The sequence below is a fragment of the Sebastes fasciatus genome, chromosome 18, assembly GCF_043250625.1.
Source record: "Sebastes fasciatus isolate fSebFas1 chromosome 18, fSebFas1.pri, whole genome shotgun sequence".
Lineage (NCBI taxonomy): Eukaryota > Metazoa > Chordata > Actinopteri > Perciformes > Sebastidae > Sebastes > Sebastes fasciatus.
In genome coordinates this window covers 18324551-18336949 of record NC_133812.1, presented here as the reverse complement: position 1 = coordinate 18336949, position 12399 = coordinate 18324551, and the positions used below count along the sequence as shown (strand labels likewise).

At 42.0% G+C, this 12399-nt stretch overlaps 1 protein-coding gene across 3 annotated transcripts in view; it reads left to right on the top strand.

Annotated features, from left to right (window-relative positions):
• Nucleotides 1-12399, top strand: part of LOC141755762 (nesprin-1-like) — a 34505-nt gene that overhangs the window by 16806 nt on the left and 5300 nt on the right. For 2 of the 3 annotated variants that reach the window (XM_074614949.1, XM_074614947.1), the window contains 20 exons: nt 483-590; nt 999-1136; nt 2203-2367; nt 2474-2586; nt 2712-2880; nt 3134-3230; nt 5183-5388; nt 5830-5994; nt 6363-6515; nt 7142-7285; nt 7444-7620; nt 8158-8316; nt 8550-8714; nt 8965-9099; nt 9402-9563; nt 9704-9912; nt 10014-10122; nt 10235-10399; nt 10497-10664; nt 11882-12046. In XM_074614949.1, coding sequence (XP_074471050.1) covers nt 483-590; nt 999-1136; nt 2203-2367; nt 2474-2586; nt 2712-2880; nt 3134-3230; nt 5183-5388; nt 5830-5994; nt 6363-6515; nt 7142-7285; nt 7444-7620; nt 8158-8316; nt 8550-8714; nt 8965-9099; nt 9402-9563; nt 9704-9912; nt 10014-10122; nt 10235-10399; nt 10497-10664; nt 11882-12046 — 3072 coding nt within the window. The remainder of the gene's footprint in view (nt 1-482; nt 591-998; nt 1137-2202; nt 2368-2473; nt 2587-2711; nt 2881-3133; nt 3231-5182; nt 5389-5829; nt 5995-6362; nt 6516-7141; nt 7286-7443; nt 7621-8157; nt 8317-8549; nt 8715-8964; nt 9100-9401; nt 9564-9703; nt 9913-10013; nt 10123-10234; nt 10400-10496; nt 10665-11881; nt 12047-12399) is intronic. The other variant, XM_074614948.1, reaches the window with a different exon arrangement.

Sequence of the window (12399 nt, the reverse complement as noted above, 5' to 3'; positions counted from 1 at the left end):
TTTAACGCTGTCATAAAGAATAAAGTTTGGAGCTGAAGGGAAGTGATTATACTGAAAAGACTGAGAGTGAACAGCTCTCAAACTGAATAGACAATCTTGCAGCTTTTGAGCAGCATAGTATTATCGTCATGGTTACTTAAAATCCAATGAAATGTTAGTAGGGGGTCTCAGACAAAGTACCCTGTTTAAGCTGAGTGTTTTTGGCAGCTGTGGGTTTTTGACGTTTTGTCCTACAGGGAGACACAGAGGATTAAGAAAGCACACGTTTAACAGCACACGTCCTCTCTTTCACCCTCTTCCTTTCATCAAACATTCATTTGGTTAATCACTTTTTATCTTCATCTTTCTGTTTCCCCCCTCTCCTTTACCTTCTTTCGTCCTCTCTTTTATTTGTTTTTCATTTCCCCCTTTTGCACTTTCCAATTTCCCCGTCCATCTTTCCACCCGTTGTTCACCCCTCCTCACCCATCCCGGCCTCCTAGAGAGAGCAGCGGAAGAGCCTGAGGGAGCTCAAAATGTGGCTCAACCAGCTGGAGAGAGACGCAACACAGGCTCAGGAGACTGAGGGCAATCTCGCTCAACAGTACCAGGTTAGTGTGTGTGTGTGTGTGTGTGTGTGTGTGTCTGGGTGTGTGTGCAGTTTCAACTGGGCACACTGGGCACAGACGCTCCTATTATTAGCTTAATCAGTGGCATTACACTGTGGGGATCAGACGGCAGCCGTCATATTTTCAGTCAATCTGGCTTATTCCACCAAGCCTCGGGATACTTTCCATATTCAGCAGCATGTGGGTTCCCCCCATTTTCTTTGCACATTATTCAGACGAATCTGAAGCCAGAAAGCGGGACAACATTCAGAGGCAGTTAACCTCAGATTTTATGATGATTGGATACCAGTGGGAAGACGATGTGACCCCTGAGAGAGCACTTGTTTTGATGTCTGTAGACTGTAACTTGAATATTTTAGTGAATTATGAACACTTCTTCTTGCTTTCCAGTTGTTCAAGAGTCTGCGTGTCCAGTTGGAGATGAGGAGGAAGCAGGTGGAGGGAGCTTTGCAGTCCACTCAGAAGGATGGGATGCTGACTGTGGATCAGGCTCTGGTCAAACAGGCCTGGGAAAGAGTCTCTAATAGGGTGAGAGAAGCAGGAGACAAAGGTTTACAGACAGATTTGAACCAAGGGTTACATAGTTACAAGTGTTTTTTAAGGCACTTTCACAAGCCATAGTCCGTTTTGCGAGTCCAAATCAGAGTGAAATTCATTCTTTTGGTTCGTTTTCTGTTTAGTCTGGTTTGGTTTCACTGTGTAGAAATTAAAGCGGACCAAATAAAAACATGAATTTGCTGAGGGGCGTGTACAAATGAGTGAATTTAATCTTTTTCATCTCGAGAGCTGCCAGTTCTATGCAGGGAATCGCAGACTTTGATATATTGCTGTTGAAGTTTTTTCACTTTGACTCGGCACTGATTGACTGTGCGCGTGAATCCATTCTCCTCTAGTTTATCTCAAATTACTTTATATACGTCACTATTTTTGTGGAATTTATTTATCATATTCATAGTTTATTGTTTTTTCTAGCAAGTTTAATTGCATTTTGTCTCTCACTTATTAATAATTTAGTTCAATTCAATTAAGACACAAACTGAAGCAAAAACAATCTACAGTAAAGAAATTACAGTCCGTTCATTTCCATTGCATGATTATTAGTTTTCATTGTAATTGTTTTAACTGTAATGTGTTTTCATCTTTGCGCTTTAATTGGGGTTGTAAGGTGATTTTGATGCCTTCATGCCGGCGTCAGCCGTGGCCTGAGGCATTATGTTTTCGGGTTGTCCGTCTGTCCATGAACGCGATATCTCAGGAACGCCTTGAGTGAATTTCTTCAAATTTGGCGCAAACATCCATTTGGACTCAAGGATGAACCGATTAAAATTTGTTGGTCAAAGGTCAAGGTCACTGTGACATCGTAATTCAAGAATTCATGCTCATTATGACAAATTTACACAAAGTTCTAACAGAAATTTGTATTGATGACATTTTGGACAAACATGGATGTAAACTGCAACTTGGCTGGTTGTTGGAGGCAGACAGCTGTGAGGCGGTAATTCTAGATTTTTTTGTGTCATGCAATGAGCTGGACAATCACAATTTGCTCTTACTGTTTTTCTGTTTGTCTCCTCAACTGTGTTCCTTATTTCAGCTCCTGGACTGGCATCTGCAGCTGGACAGGTCTCTTCCGGCTCCTCTGGATACGGTGGGGACGTGGCTGCATGAGGCTGAAGGAGCCCTGCGACAAGAGATCACCGTCCATCAGGCACACGACGTGACAGCTAACATTGTCCACAGGGCTCTGGAGCAGCACAAGGTTAGCATGGAGTCGTAGACAGAAGAGGCAAAATGCAGAAAATTAGGACAGCAAGTATTTGTGTGTTTTCCTGTGTTCATGTACCGTATGTATTTACACTGTGCAGGATGTGTTGAAGAGCCTGGAAAGTCACCAGCAGGTCTTTCAGAGGATCCATAAAGACAGAAGTGTTGATGGAGTCCCTGTTCCCCCGGATCAGCTCCAAGACATGGCTGAGAGGTGATAAAGACAATCTGCCAATCTCACTTGGCACGATTTCACATTCTGCTTTTCAGAGGAGAAGCAAAATGTGAGGGTCAAGCTGTAGGTCTGATATATCCTTTGTAAACTTTTGTCTTTTTTAGGATGAACTTTGTCTCTACATCTTCTAGCATCCACTTGTCTAGAATGGAGTTCTTGGAGAACAAACACCACATGCAGGCCTTCCTCACTCTGGCCGAGTCCAAGCTCAAATCCTGGATCATAAAATACGGCCGACATGAGTCCGTGGAACTGATGCTCCACAACTATGTTGTAAGCTCAGGCTTTGATTCACTCTGTACAGTACATGATGTACTTTATTATCTTTAGTGTTCCTATGAGCAGATGTTGAAAGTTAAGAAAAGTATTTTGCTCTATTGTTTAATTTTAGGATATTATTGTATAAAAGCCATAAGCTTCTAAAAATATTCCCTGCTACATACTGTATGACTGCTAGTTTTATTGCTGTATATCCATTATGATGCACATGTGGTAACATTTTCCTCTTTGATTTTGTCCTCATCAGTCATTTGTGGAGAAGCATCATTTCTTTGAGAACTACGAGGCATTGTTCCAGTCCCTGAAAGAGTCTGCTGAGGCCTATGTCAATACTGACAGCTCAGGTGAGAAATCGAAACGTATACAGTCAATTTATGATTTGATATGTAATATGCAGAATAACCTTCTTGAATGAGGCGCATGCTGTATAGTTTTATGTACATTTTTTATTAAGAGATACATTTCTCAATTCGGACCCTACTGATAACTGTTAAAGGTGCAGTGTGTAAGATCTCGCAGCATCTAGCTGTGAAGTTGCAGGTTGCAACCAACTAAACTTTCTCCCATGTGCCAAGCATGTAGGAGAACTATGGTGGCCGACGCGAAAATATGAAAACGCGAATGGCCCTATCTAAAGCCAGAGTTTGGTTTGTTCATTCTGGGCTACTGTAGAAACATGCTGGCCGGCTCCGTGAAGAGGACCCGCTCCGTATGTACTGTAGATATAAACGGTTCATTCTAAGGCAACGAAAACACAACAATTCGTATTTTCAGGTGGATTATACACCAAAGAAAACTAACTTATTAATATTATATTAATATTATATATGCCAATAGATCCCCCTAAATGTTGCACACTGTTTCTGTAAATAATGGCATTTGGGATTTGCTGTAGTAGTTAACATCCTCTGTGAAGTAATTTGACATGATATCACTGCATCTTGATTTAGTTATTTTTGTGGAAAATCAATTAAAAAACAGAGCTAATCTTGATCTTGTATGCAGCAGAAAGGAACAACCTTGAACACCTTTTTATGCATAAAATACAGGATTCACTGTTTTTGGCTATTTCAGCAAATTCAATACTTGGCAAATTAATCATTTCAATTCCAAAATCACATAAAAATCCAATATTGCAATAAAGCAGCCCTGCTCAGTGATTGGCAGTGATTAAAGCCATGCGATTGCCCACAGTGGTCTAATAAAATTAGAGATATTACAGGGATAGATCTTGTTATACACATTGTACATTGTATATCTCGACTTTATTCTCCCATGTCAACAACTCGATAACCAATGAGGCTTCCTCTTCCAGCAGCTCAGTCTGCCCTGGTCTGGTTTTACAGCTTGGTATAAGGGGAGAGTCTGCAGGCTACAGCTAAATGAGGCTCCTCCACTCCCAGCTCTCAGTGGGGAATACGACCCCATTTGCTAGTTAGGGGCTGCTCCACTTCTGCAGGTCTCTGGGCGCAAACTCAGCTAGCTTGTTGATTTCATTAAGTTTCAGGGTTGCGCTGCTTCAGGGTATGCAGAGCGGAGAAGTGAGGAATGGCGAGAAATCAGAACATCTGGGGCTTGATTGGTTGACCCCACAAGTGAAATGCCCCCCCTCCACCACTACCACCACCACCATATCCACATGAGCCTTGCTGGTAGTTAGCATCTTTGGCTTTGATTGGCTGGATGAAAGATCATTCTGATCTTTTTAAAGGCCCAGTTTGAGGTTATAGCAAACTGAGGCAGGAGAGGAGGATAAGGGGATTGATATATATGTCATGATCTACTGTTTAAAGGCATAGTACTGATCTGATTAATGAGTATTTGGAACTGGATATTTGTATTTGGTGGAGTCATTTATCAGCCCCACACTGGCAGACAATAGTTTGTGGTACAGGACTTATGAGACCGGAGCGTTTGTACCAATGAAATGGAACAAAGATAATACGTCTCCCTGTAGTGTGAGTTTTTGAGGTCAGAGATTTGTCTGCAAAGGCATGTACAGTAGCTCCATCAGTCTTTATGTGCTCTTCGTATGGTCTTTCTATGAGTATGTGTACTATGTGTCCTGTGCCTTAAAGCGAGGCTATGTAACTTTTACTGAACAGCGGTCACAAGCTAAAACGCAAGTAGAAGCACAGGTAGCACAAGTAGAAAAGAGTCCACAAGTCATCAAACTGACGTGATAATAGACGAGCAATAGACAAATCCGCCGAGTGTTAGCAGTATTGCTGGTAGTAAAAGTATTACTATTGCAATTATTGTTGTTGTTGTTAAAGTTGATGTATCTCTCCTTCAGTGGAAGAGGGCGAGTTGGGAGTGCGCAGGTTCATGCGGGAGGTGGTGACCCAGTGGCGGAGTCTGTCCATGGAAGTGCGCAGTGTGCGGAGCATGCTGGAGGAGGTGCTGTCCAACTGGGAGAGGTACAGCTCCACCGTGGCCTCCTTACAGGCCTGGCTGGAGGACGCAGAGGAAGCCCTGAGGCAGCCAGAAAACACAAAACGGGTATGAGACTTTAAGTTTTTTCCTGTGCACAGATTAAGAGTCCCTTCATACATGCATTTATTTGATGGACTCAATGCTTCAGAGTAGTAGCAATCAAATCCACGTCAGCCCAATTTCAAGCATTTGGTCTTCTAAGTGGAATCCTATTAGCAGTCTCCACTCAAGTATCAAATGATCTCCTTGACTTACAACAAGCCACTAAGGATATTCCAGTTGTCGCATTGCCATGGTTACCTCAGATTCACGTCCCCACCAAGGATTAGACAGCTAATTACCCCAGTTTTTTTTATTGTCCTTTCTATGAATCCCCTTTCTTTGTTTCTTTTTTGAATCGCTCTCTTTGTTTCTTTCTTTGTCACTTGTTCTTTGTGTTGTTCTTTGTTTCTCTTAATTTGTCTCTGTTCCCTTTCTGTCTGTTTAATGAGTCTGTCTCTCATCCAGGAGTTTTTCAGGAATCTCAGCCACTGGATGGATCAGCATGCAGCCATGAACGACGCGGGGAATTTCCTCATTGAAACGTGTGATGAGACCGTGTCGCTCGATCTCAAGCAGCAGCTGCTTCTTTTGAATGGACGATGGAGAGACCTCTTCCTCCAAGTCAAACAAGTAACATACAATAACAATACAAAACCAAATGGGCAGATAGAGTTAATGAAGTATACATAATGGAAAAAAATGACCTTTTCATTTCTTATGAACAGGGACTCCACAACTGTCCTCTAAATAAAGAATTAGAAAAAAAGCTATACAAATACAACTAATAACACTGCATGTCAGAGAAAAGCCAGAAGTTGATTTAATTATATTTCTAAGTGAATTTAATGTTTTTAGCTGATTTAGTCACAGTTTTAAGAAAGATTAACTCTTCTTTTTATTTTGAATGTTTGGTACTATTTGACCCAGGCCTGAGGAAGGTCTCTCGATTTCTCGATAAAATCAATCCTAAAGTTTGTACTTTCTTTCCTTTGCTGCAGTATGCCCGTACAGATGAGCTGGAGAAGTGGAGAAAAGACCATCTAAAGGCCATATCGGCCCTTAAAGAGCTGCTGGACACAGCAGAGGCCAAGCTCAGTGTTCCTGTCCAAGTGTCTTTCCTCAACGTTAGAACCTTTCTGCAAGACGTGGAGGTGAGAAAAGCAAACCAACAGGTTTTTTTTTTATCATACGTTAAGATCAGAATAGCACAATAATACATGTTACCAGGGATTGTTGTTGATTCAGCTGATACTATTACATTATCACTGTTCAATTTTGTGTTTTACATTGGTAAATCTATTCAGCAGTTTAGATCAGACACAATTGAGATCCAGGTTACAACAACCCTGATAGCAGCTCTTAATCTGTGGGTATATATCAGATCAGTAGGTAGTGAATCACAAGCAGGTTTTAAGGCGCCGATTAGATAAGTGATTCATTAACATTTGGACTGTAAAGAGACAGGTGCATGAGAATCATTTCCAAGGTGCATAACAGCACATTTTGAGATTTAGAATAGTTTTGGTCACATTCAAAATAACCAACTCCCAAGGCAGAATATACTACAGAAAATAATTTCATCATTCATCTTCTTTCCCAGTTGTTTTACTTCCAAGTGAACTTGTGCTCCTAAACGTCCAATAAAGAGTCACTAAAAGCTTCATGTCACCGCTGTTTTGATATTGTTTTTCTTTTTATTGCCAAAAAACGTTTTGATGAAAGTGAATTCAATTTAAGGACGTCTAATATGACCCTTTGCTTCCACATCTCATCTCAGAATACCAAGCAAAAGGTTGTTGCCATGGAGACGCAATACAAGCTGGCTGCCCGCAGTGCTCAGCTTCTTGCCAAGGATGCGCCACAGGATGAGGCTGCCAGGGTCATGGCAACTATGGCAACGGCCAAAAGTCAGCTGAGTAAGGTAGGTATCATTTAAGTCAGAAATCTATCTCAAGTCTTTCTTTGAAAGCAACACAGTTATGTTTCCTCTATGGTAAGATTTTTTAAATAATATCCTCAGCACACATTGTTGTCACTCTCCGTGTCATCTATTTAATGGCCTTTGTTATTTGTCTCCAGGTGAGAGAGCGGTGTCCCTCCCTTGTGAGGGAGTGTCATGTTCTTCTGCCGCTCTTGGAGGAGATGGAGAAACACATCACTGCTTTTTACCAAGCCCTGGAGCGGGCCAGTCACATCACTTCTGCTGCCATAGACCCAGACACACAGACCCCGACCCAACAGAAACAAAAGTGGCAGGTTAGATATCATGACAATGAACGAACTGAAATTAAATGGTTGCCAGGTAGAAGCCTGATTGGTTGTTTTAGTTGTTTTCGTCATCATTCTGCACACAAACAGTTTTACAGTGTAATTGACATATATTTTAGGTATGTTTACATCAATTATTATTATCTAGTGGTGTTTTAGATAATGAGATTAAAGTCTGCCTGATCACTCATGTAACTTATGACTGAAATCGGTTAGTACAGTAATACATTATCATTCATAAGCAAAAGGAATGATCGCAAAATCTGCAACAATAAGACTCAGGGTGTAAAAAAAATAAGTTGTCTTTATAGGTAATGTGTGCCTCTGCTGGCCTACATTCAAATATAACCATATCTGCTCTCTGGCGTGTCTATTTTACCTCCCTCATTACCATTACCAAGTTATTGAACAACCTTTTTATCTGGTGGGAAGGGAATTGCTGATATATAATAAGTGTTTAAATATTTCAACACCATTATCTACACACTTCCATATTTATCTGCATTGTTTCCACATTTTCCTCAGGATTTGTTAAACCAGCAGCAAAGCTGTAAACGCTGTCTGTCAGTGATCGAGAGGAATCACCATACACTGCAGAGGGCGCTCTCAACCAGTAAGGTGCTCCGCAACTTCGACCTGTCCCTGCTGCAGAAGAGAGTGACTGAAATACAGGGCTCAGCGCAGGTTAGTGCTAAACATACACGTACACATGCCAGAATGCCACACAGACGCCGCATTACCCACAACGCTGATTATATTAATGAGATTACAAGAGCATCAAAACACCCAGGAGGCAACAGTGCAGATTAGACTTACTCATGTGTCTCGCTGTTCATTTGTAAGACAAATAATGTAATTACACTATATTACCAATGAGACCAGTTCCAATCACCGCTACATACTGTCCGTCCTCGCAGGCTTTGCTGAAGGAGGTTGGGGAATGGAGGAGGCAGGAAGAGGCCAACAACTGCCTCAGGAGGAGGTTTGAGGAATCAAGACAAGAGCTGGAGCGAGTGCTGAAGAAAGCTCAGGGCTGCTTGAGAGAGACTGGAGACGTTGAGGAGTTACTGAAGAAACACAGTGTAAGATTAAACCCTGTAACCTTCTGCTGTAAATAGAGGATGTACATGATAATCTATAGAAAATAATACTGGCTGCTAAATCTTCTCTTGACCACAAAGACAATCAGTTACAGTGTATAATACGGCAGCAAAACAGAACTCAAAATATACCAGCAAGTCTTTTGTTTGGTCTTGCAAACAAAAGAGATTCATTAATGTAAACTGAAGAATTGCTTCTCTTACTCATTGCTTGTATTTATTTTCTGCACAGGATTTTTTTGGCCAACTGGACCAGCGGTTGCTGAGCGTCTTCTTGAAGGCATGTGATGAGCTGACTGACATCCTTCCACAGGAGGAGCAACAGGGGCTGCAAGACACTGTCCGCAGGCTGCACAAACACTGGAAGGTCAGGGGTCACCATGCTTTAACACTCTCACTAATTACTGTACATCTCTGGAGGCGCTTAGCCGATACTTCATTAACTTAACCAGGAAGACCTTTGGCTTTGATACAGTTCCCTCCCATCTGTTTCCAATTAACCTGTACTAGTTGGATTAAAATGCAACCCTCTTAGTGTTTACTCGCAGGCTCTCTGGAGGATAATTTGTCTCTGTCAGTCTCAGGGATGATACAATATGAGACTGAAACTCATGTATATCTTATCTACCATGTCTCCTACACTCTGTGTCTTCTCTGTCTCTTCCACAGGACATCCAGAGCGAGGTACCGTCTCACCTGCTTCGTCTAAAAGTGGAGGTGGAGCAAAGTCAACTGGCTGTGATCTTACATGACTGTGGAGCAGAGCTGGACAGAGAAATGCAAGCCCTGTCTGGCACCTGCACCAGCGAGCGAGTGATCAAAGAGCACAGAGTGAGCATCGGATTTGGTAGAAACTTGAAACAGATTAAACCAAGGAGTGAGAGAAGGAGAAAGATAAAATCACTTAATGTCATCTTCATCATCATTTTGGAGCATCCTTAATCCAACATTTCCCTCTCTCTTATCTCCAGACTTTTTTCAGGGAACGCAAACCTCTGACTTTGTGTGAGAAGAGGATTAGAAACATGGAGGATCTGTGTCATAAGTTGCCTGACAATGACCCGGCTTATCGAACGCTAGACTCCACCAGAAGGGCTGTAGAGGAAGTTACAGAGCAAATAAAGAGCACCCACCTCAAACTGGAGCATCACCCTGATAAATGGAAAGAGTGGAATGAGAGGTAAAGGTCAACAAAGCCTCAAAGCCCTTACAGTATCTCCAACATCTTAAAGTCTGACATTTTCATCACTGAAGTGGCTTCAAAGTTGTTCCTTTTTCTAGGTTCTGTGAGCTTTCTGATTGGCTCTCCTCCCAAAGGAGGCAGGTGAGGCTCTTGAGAGAGACAGCGAGAAATTCCAGCCATCAGGAGCAAGTTGATGCTGCTGTTCAGGTGTGGTAGCACATTATATTTGCTGCTTTGGGCACAGAGATTAGGTTATGATTCAATACCGCTCAGCCTCAGTAAACCTGCATTCCCTTGTCTGTGTTTTCTCCATTTCCAGGCACTGCAGGAAGCAGTAGATGCCCGAGAGGAGAGCCTGTTGTGGCTTCAGAGCCGTCTTGCTGGGCTGTCTGAGGTTAGCTCTGAGCTGGAGGTCCAGAGACAGAGAACAGCCCTGGACAAACTCTCAACTGACCTGCGGGCACTCTTTTCTTCACTCTGTCAGGTATTGTAAGACATTACAAATACCAGAAATGTTGTCTACCTCCTGTGTTTACTCAACACAATCTCTCTGTCTGATCCTTTGTCTCCGTCATTCACAGTGGGGCGAGGAGGGCTCTGCTATGTTCCAGTACGAGGAGCTGAGGGAGGAGGTGCGTGGTGCTCTGGATGAGGTTCTGAGAGTGCGAAAGGAGGCTGAGGAGCAGACCAGCAGGATCCTGGATGCTGAGGACCTGGAGGAGGCCAAACAACTTTATCTTATTCACCAGGTGTGTGTAGTGCAGAGGCAGGAGATTGGTGATGTTAACTGTGTACAGATTTCATTTACAGAAGCATCCATCAAAAGGACACATCAGATGAAATTAGTTGATTAATACATAGCATTGAACACAGGTTTATATGCGTGTGTAAAATTAAACAATTTCTAGCCTCTTCAATTTCTGTAGTCGAATTCACAAAGAATGCATTGCGTCCGCTGATCCCACCATGAATTGCGCATAATTTACAACCGCTATCTGCCCCGTCTCAAGTTCAGATTCACAAAAGATATTGCGCAAATGATATTACGGCACAAACACGGCCATACAGTTTTGCAGCTGAGTGCAGTTTGCCCTTTTTTGCAGAGGGAGAGGGAAGAAATAATTTGTTTATTCGTTTATATAATAACCTTGTTTTTCATTCTTCTTTTTTGTCATGTATTTTAAAAAGCTAAAAGGGGGGAGCTTTATTCATTTATTTTTATTGATACAACTGTCATTGCATCCGGTCACTGCATCCCACAATAAATGAGTTTGAGCGGAGCATGACGATGCCTTTGCTGCCATGATCACTGGAGAGTCTGGGCGTTACAGCTCTTATGAATGCGCTTCAGTTACTGCCAACTCTATGAAGACACTAATAATTTCACTGTAACATGTGGCTATTAGTGCTTTTTGCAGTGAGGCTCATTTACATAGAAAGGGGGCAATTTTCTGGCAAATGTGTGCATATTACCTAATTTAGATATTTGTAAATAACACAGGAGCACCGAGACGCTATTTGCTTGGCAGCACAGTTACTGTGGGAGTGCATTTCTCCCTTTAAAAGAAGAGAATTACACTGTTTCTTTTTGTCTTATTTGTGCAGGTTTAGCAGCCGCAAAAGCCACGCAATCCTTTTGTGAATTCTTCCCTCAGTTTTTTAAATCTTATGAGGTATTTTAAGTCCCAGAGGGAAAAAAAAATAGTCTTATTTAGTTAGTTATTCATGTCTGGTTTAGGTGACAAGAAGAAAAATAAAGACATCCCTGTGACATCACTGTATGGTGTGGATAGAAGTGCTACAAAGCACACTTCTGGATCAGGGCTGAAACAGGCTTAAAACACTGCTTTTTAGCATGGTGTTAAGCATCAATGTCAAGTAATGGATATTATGTTGTCATTTTGCTGCAAAAAGCAAATTAGTTTGACATCTGACATCTGTTTTCTTATCTACATGATTGTTATAGCACCACCTGAAGCGCCTGCATGCTAACAGGAGAGAGGCAGAGCTTCTGGTGGCTCACTGCCGCCAGCTGCAGAAAGGGGAGGGGCTCAGTCCATCTCTACGGGAGCTGGAGGGAGCTTTCAGAGACGTCGACCACAAATCAGGCGCAAAGGAGCACAACCTGCAGGTAGACCGAGGCTGGATTTTTCTCACATGTCAGCGTGCTAATGTTTGCATGTGTGAGTGTCCACACAGACCCCTGCAGTGATCATTGATCGGTCCACGTTGAACCTTAAACACATATTGATTGTTTTGTGGTATGTTAATTTTGTTTGTGTCTGTTGTCTTGGGATTTGTTTATATCTATTCTATCACTGTCTTCGAATTGATCAGAAAATCAACATGTTTCTGCATGAAAAAATATATCCAAGATGCCTGAAGTGCATAAAAAAAAAGTGAAACACTTTAAATGAATCAAAATTAAAGATCCATTTTAGACAGACCCTATTACACTAGTGTTGAATAATTACATTGAGAGAG